The 6,907-nt window shown below is 43.3% G+C and overlaps 1 protein-coding gene across 2 annotated transcripts in view; it reads right to left on the reverse strand.

Moving 5' to 3' along the window:
- Positions 1–6,907, reverse strand: part of LOC110487928 (tumor protein D52) — a 40,339-nt gene extending 33,432 nt beyond the window's left edge. For both annotated transcript variants that reach the window (XM_036970861.2, XM_036970860.2), the window contains exon 1: positions 6,759–6,907. In XM_036970861.2, the coding sequence (XP_036826756.1) occupies positions 6,759–6,777 (19 nt within the window). In that variant the 5' untranslated portion in view covers positions 6,778–6,907. The remainder of the gene's footprint in view (positions 1–6,758) is intronic.

Consider the following 6,907-nt stretch of genomic DNA (forward strand, 5'->3'; position numbering starts at 1 on the left):
TGTAAAATACCAGAGAATTAATATTATATATATATATAACCAATATTATGACTCATTTTCTTTCTTTCGTTTTTTCAAAAGCGTGCAACAAAGTAACAGTTAACCTCAAAACCCAACCTCAAGTTGAGGACCAGACAGAGACTGTTCTTTGAATTTTGGAGAAAAAAACAAGACATGAACATTTTTACAATATTGAACTACACTACATGGCCAAAAGTATGTGGACACCTGCTCTTTGAACATCTCATTCCAAAATCATGGGCTTTAACATGGAGTTGGTCCCCCTTTGCTGCGATAACAGTCTCCACTCTTCTGGGAAGGCTTTAACATGGAGTTGGTCCCCCTTTGCTGCTATAACAGCCTCCACTCTTCTGGGAAGGCTTTAACATGGAGTTGGTCCCCCTTTGCTGCTATAACAGCCTCCACTCTTCTGGGAAGGCTTTAATATGGATTTGGTCCCCCTTTGCTGCTATAACAGTCTCCACTCTTCTGGGAAGGCTTTAATATGGAGTTGGTCCCCCTTTGCTGCGATAACAGTCTCCACTCTTCTGGGAAGGCTTTAATATGGAGTTGGTCCCCCTTTGCTGCTATAACAGTCTCCACTCTTCTGGGAAGGCTTTAATATGGAGTTGGTCCCCCTTTGCTGCGATAACAGTCTCCACTCTTCTGGGAAGGCTTTAATATGGAGTTGGTCCCCCCCTTTGCTGCGATAACAGTCTCCACTCTTCTGGGAAGGCTTTAATATGGAGTTGGTCCCCCTTTGCTGCTATAACAGTCTCCACTCTTCTGGGAAGGCTTTAATATGGAGTTGGTCCCCCTTTGCTGCTATAACAGTCTCCACTCTCCTGGGAAGGCTTTAATATGGAGTTGGTCCCCCTTTGCTGCGATAACAGTCTCCACTCTTCTGGGAAGGCTTTAATATGGAGTTGGTCCCCCTTTGCTGCAATAACAGTCTCCACTCTTCTGGGAAGGCTTTAATATGGAGTTGGTCCCCCTTTGCTGCGATAACAGTCTCCACTCTTCTGGGAAGGCTTTAATATGGAGTTGGTCCCCCTTTGCTGCAATAACAGTCTCCACTCTTCTGGGAAGGCTTTAATATGGAGTTGGTCCCCCTTTGCTGCGATAACAGTCTCCACTCTTCTGGGAAGGCTTTAATATGGAGTTGGTCCCCCTTTGCTGCAATAACAGTCTCCACTCTTCTGGGAAGGCTTTAATATGGAGTTGGTCCCCCTTTGCTGCAATAACAGTCTCCACTCTTCTGGGAAGGCTTTAATATGGAGTTGGTCCCCCTTTGCTGCAATAACAGTCTCCACTCTTCTGGGAAGGCTTTAATATGGAGTTGGTCCCCCTTTGCTGCTATAACAGTCTCCACTCTTCTGGGAAGGCTTTAATATGGAGTTGGTCCCCCTTTGCTGCTATAACAGTCTCCACTCTTCTGGGAAGGCTTTAATATGGAGTTGGTCCCCCTTTGCTGCGATAACAGTCTCCACTCTTCTGGGAAGGCTTTAATATGGAGTTGGTCCCCCTTTGCTGCGATAACAGTCTCCACTCTTCTGGGAAGGCTTTAACATGGATTTGGTCCCCCCCTTTGCTGCTATAACAGTCTCCACTCTTCTGGGAAGGCTTTAAAATGGAGTTGGTCCCCCTTTGCTGCGATAACAGTCTCCACTCTTCTGGGAAGGCTTTAATATGGAGTTGGTCCCCCTTTGCTGCGATAACAGTCTCCACTCTTCTGGGAAGGCTTTAATATGGAGTTGGTCCCCCTTTGCTGCGATAACAGTCTCCACTCTTCTGGGAAGGCTTTAATATGGAGTTGGTCCCCCTTTGCTGCGATAACAGTCTCCACTCTTCTGGGAAGGCTTTAATATGGAGTTGGTCCCCCTTTGCTGCGATAACAGTCTCCACTCTTCTGGGAAGGCTTTAATATGGAGTTGGTCCCCCTTTGCTGCGATAACAGTCTCCACTCTTCTGGGAAGGCTTTAATATGGAGTTGGTCCCCCTTTGCTGCGATAACAGTCTCCACTCTTCTGGGAAGGCTTTAATATGGAGTTGGTCCCCCTTTGCTGCGATAACAGTCTCCACTCTTCTGGGAAGGCTTTAATATGGAGTTGGTCCCCCTTTGCTGCGATAACAGTCTCCACTCTTCTGGGAAGGCTTTAATATGGAGTTGGTCCCCCTTTGCTGCTATAACAGTCTCCACTCTTCTGGGAAGGCTTTAATATGGAGTTGGTCCCCCTTTGCTGCTATAACAGCCTCCACTCTTCTGGGAAGGCTTTAATATGGAGTTGGTCCCCCTTTGCTGCTTTAACAGCCTCCACTCTTCTGGGAAGGCTTTCTATTAGATGTTGGAACATTGCTGCAGGGACTTGCTTCCATTCAGCCACAAGATCATTAGTGAGGTCGTGCGCTGATGTTGGGCGATTAGGCCTGGCTCGCAGTCGGCGTTCCAATTCATCAGAAAAGTTTTAGATGAAGTTCGAGGTCAGGACTCTGTGCAAGTCTGTCAAGTTCTTCCACACCGATCTCGACACACCATTTCTGTATGGACCTTGCGGTGTACATAGGGCACTGTCATGCTGAAACAGGAAAGGGTCTTCCCCAAACTGTTGCCACAAATTTGGAAGCACAGAATGGTTTAGAATGTCATTGTATTTTGTAGCATAAAGATTTCCCTTCACTGGAACTAAGTAGCCTAGCCCAAACCATGCTCCAGAGTCCTATGGCGGCGAGCTTTACAGCACTCCAGCTGGCGCTTGGCATTAAGCATGGTGATCTTAGGCTTGTGTGCGGCTGCTCGGCCATGGAAACCCATTTCATGAAGCTCCCGACAAACAGTTATTGTGCTGACGTTGCTTCCAGAGGCAGTTTGGAACTCGGTAGTGAGTGTTGCATAGTCACATACTTTGGTATATATAGTACATAACATATCAGTTGTATTAGGCTCTACGTTGCCATTCATTCAATTACCATATCTTGTGTCATTGTCTGAGTAATAAAGACAAAGACTTCCAGCACTAACCGGTCCCGTTCTGTGCGCTTGTGTGGTCTAGCTGTTGTTCCTCCTATACGTTTCCACTTCACAATAACAGCACTTACAGATGACCGGGGCAGCTCTAGCAGGGCAGCACTGACTAGTTGGAAAGCTGACATCCTATGACGGTGCCATGTTGAAAGTCACTGAGCTCTTTAAAAATAAAAATAAACTTGATTTAACTAGGCAAGTCAGTTAAGAACAAATTCTTATTTACAATGATGGCCTACCGCGGCCAAACCCGGACGACGCTGGGCCAATTGTGTGCTGCCCTGTGGGACTCCCAATCACGGCCGGATGTGATACAGCCTCTTCAGTACGGCCATACTAATGCCAATGTCTGTCTATAAAGATTGCGCTGCTGTGTGCTCCATTTTATACACCTGTCAGCAACGTACGTGGCTAATTTAGTCGACTCATTTCAAAGGAGTGTCCACCTACTTTTGGCCATGTAGTGTATCTTGTTTTACTTGTATTGTATATCGAACCTTTTTACAAGCTTCTGCAGAAGGCTGAACTTGCGTTAACTAGCATATGCTACCAAATATGTAGTGAGAGGAAGCCCACTAGCGGGCAGTGGGAGAAGATGGAACGAGATGGATTTTGGCCGACATTCTGCACATTTTCTCATCAATGAAACATTTGATCTTAATACAGTTTTCTGTTCCCAAAACTAGAAAAGGTTATGATAACACCGAACCCAAACCGTCTGCTCGCGTGCACCATCGTGCATCAATGTATTTTGTCCCCCCCCACACCAAACGCGATCACGACACGCAGGTTAAAATATCAAAACAAACTCTGAACCAATTACATTCATTTGGGGACAGGTCGAAAAGCATTAAACATGTATGGCAATTTAGCTAGTTAGCTTGCTGTTGCTAGCTAATTTGTCCTGGGATATAAACATTGAGTTGTTATTTTACCTGAAATGTACAAGGTCCTCTACTCCAACAATTAATGCGCACATAAAAAGGCCAACCGAATCGTTTCTAGTCATCTCTCCTCTTTCCAGGCTTTTTCATCTTTGAACTTATATGGTGATCGGCATCTACACTTTCATAGTATTACCACAACCGGCAAAACAGTTTGTCTTTCAATCACCCACGTGGGTATAACCAATGACGAGATGGCACGTGGGTACCTGCTTCTATAAACCAATGAGGAGATGGGAGAGGCAGGACTTGCAGCGCGATCTGCATCAGAAATAGAAAGGATTTCTATTTTAGCCCTTGGTATCGCAGACGCTCGTTTGCGCGCGCGAGCAGTGTGGGTGCAATAATTGAATAACATGGATTTCTACATTTATTTTGTGACGCTCGCGCACGTGACATGTCCGGTCTGGTCAGCATGTAAGAGCAGACTAAGTGTTGTAGACTTTAGCCTTTTCACAATCCTGCCATTAAGAGGGGAAAGGGTTCTGTCTCTCTGTTGTGTTCTCAAATAAACATTGCCTTTTGGTTTAGTATGTAAGATCTCCAATCTGTTTTATTTGATTGTCACTCTCTCAATATATCAGCAATGCAAATCTGTTTTGCAGCTCATCATATGGCAGGACTACTCAACTGGTGGCTATTCAACTTCATTAATTTAGACTGGCCCTTTAATCAACATTAAAAGATATGCCAAAAAAATCCCGCAAAAATCCAACATTCAGTGCCAAAATGACAAGCACCATTGTGTTTGTCTATAGTGTGGTTTGCAGCGGTTTTGAGCAGTTTCTACTTCCTATGTGGCATGTTGATAATTTTTTTCATCATTTGAATTTGTCTCTAGCTTTGTAGTATTTATTGAGATGCTTAGTTTTCAGATCATTTTAAAAAATGACCTAATTACTTAAGACAATTTGAATTGTTTTTTAAATAAAATAGTTATCAATGATTATCTAATTTTCAATTATTATGTAAATGTTTTGGTTGAACTTCAACCCGTGTTGGTTGAGCTCCTCCACTTCTTCCCTAATAACTTTTAGCAACATTTCATAAAAAAAAAAGAAGTGCTTTAATGGTGTGTGTGCGTTTATTTTTTTATACTGTTCTTCCCGAAGAATAATGGCATGTGGAAAACGTCCGGCCCCCTGACATGAACCTTTTTTTTACCACTGGCCCCTGTAAGAAGATAGATGAATAGCCCTGTCAAATGGCATCGCCAACGTTGCCATAGGCCTACAGTATGATGACATTATGGCCTAATGGGCATCTGAAGCAGAGAATAGCTCAACTCATTGTTTACATGTTGAGCTGTATGTTCTCAATTTAAAATGTTACCAGTAGACAATGTATATGAGGCAAACCATATACCAGATTTTGTACATGTCTTTTAAATGCTGACATATAAAATAGCTTAGTGCAAAATCCAAACCTTGTCATTTAGGTACATTATGAAAATAAAGGCATGACAATTAGGCTACAAGAGATGAGCATTACAGGAAACATTTTAATTTCATTACATTGAATTTCATTCGTTTTAGCAATATTGCTTTCAAAATTATTGCAGATAGATAGAACAACCATGTACTGCCTGTGTATCACTGACCCTGAAAAAACTAGTGACTAACACAGCTAGCTTTTTAAGTAAATAATATGCTGTTTTAATAAACATTTTGTTGGCTTTATAATCGTGTGAGAAAATTAACTAGCTAGTAGCTAGCTAGTTAGTTATACCTTGGTAGCGTACAAGGTTTTCTGGCTTTTCTCAAAACGAACCTCATTGTGACTAGCTACTTGTTGTCCCTTATGCTAGCCTTTACAGTCAAACATCACTTCAGAAACGTCACAAATATTGATATGACCACCACTGTAGACCATTTCTCCCCTCTTGTCACAGATTTAGCTAATCTCGAAATAAAAGCTGTGAAAACCTGCAAACTTTCTAAAATGTTTTGTCACCAGTGTTATGTTGACATCGTTAGTCCTCATACAGTCTCTCCTACCACACAGTCTCTCCTACCGCGCTGTCTCTCCTACCGCGCTGTCTCTCCTACCGCGCTGTCTCTCCTACCGCGCTGTCTCTCCTACCGCACTAATCTGGACAGCACCTTCGGAGCTCCACCCAAGTAAGGCATTTGATTGGTTTGATGTGTAGTGATGCATCAGTGATTTACACCGGGTTCAAAACCCTCTTTAAACTGATTTCTGCAATTGAACCAAAAGTATAACGAATCCCGATGGGGTAACCCAGACACGTCACTGGGGCTATAAACTTGAAGCAACCGTTAATTAACGTTGCTTTCTCACCACCACATAAGGGCAGTGGGAGAGGACGGAACTAGGTGAAACCGGGCCGACATTTTGCTAATTTTCTCATCGATTAAACATTTTATCTCAATAGATTCGTCTGTTGCCAAAACATAAATATGTTACGAACACAATGCACTAAGTTTTAAAGAATTGCGTTTGTGCACACGCGCACTTCACACGTTCCTAACGGAAATATGTAAATACATGCTGCAACGCGCCAATAGCATCTCGCTAGCTTGTGCTTGGTCACTTCCTTGCTTGTTTTGCCCACTATGCTTAATTTGCTCCACTATAAACGACACAGATGAACTACGTCGGTTACTTATAAATATATTTCTGTCTGTGATGGAACTTCCACAGGCTTCCCGGGGCTAACCTACAGCTAGCTGGTTAACTTTGGTTTAAAACAAACTAAACAGTGTTTAAAAAAAATGCTTGTCAGTAATATGAATGTAATTTTGAAATGTGTTCTATGGCAAACACATTACCTTGATCTGCTTCCTCCATCCTTACGCTGTATGCTGTTTCTGCTATTATTTTTTGGGTCAAAAAGCTTGCAGGTTCCCCACTTCGCTCCAGCAGTATTGCGCACTCACATGCTGCTAGGCAGTAGGGGTGGGGCCCTCTGTGACGTCAA

Source organism: Oncorhynchus mykiss, chromosome 30 (genome assembly GCF_057628025.1).
Source record: "Oncorhynchus mykiss isolate SJ-2025 chromosome 30, ASM5762802v1, whole genome shotgun sequence".
Classification (NCBI taxonomy): Eukaryota; Metazoa; Chordata; class Actinopteri; order Salmoniformes; family Salmonidae; genus Oncorhynchus; species Oncorhynchus mykiss.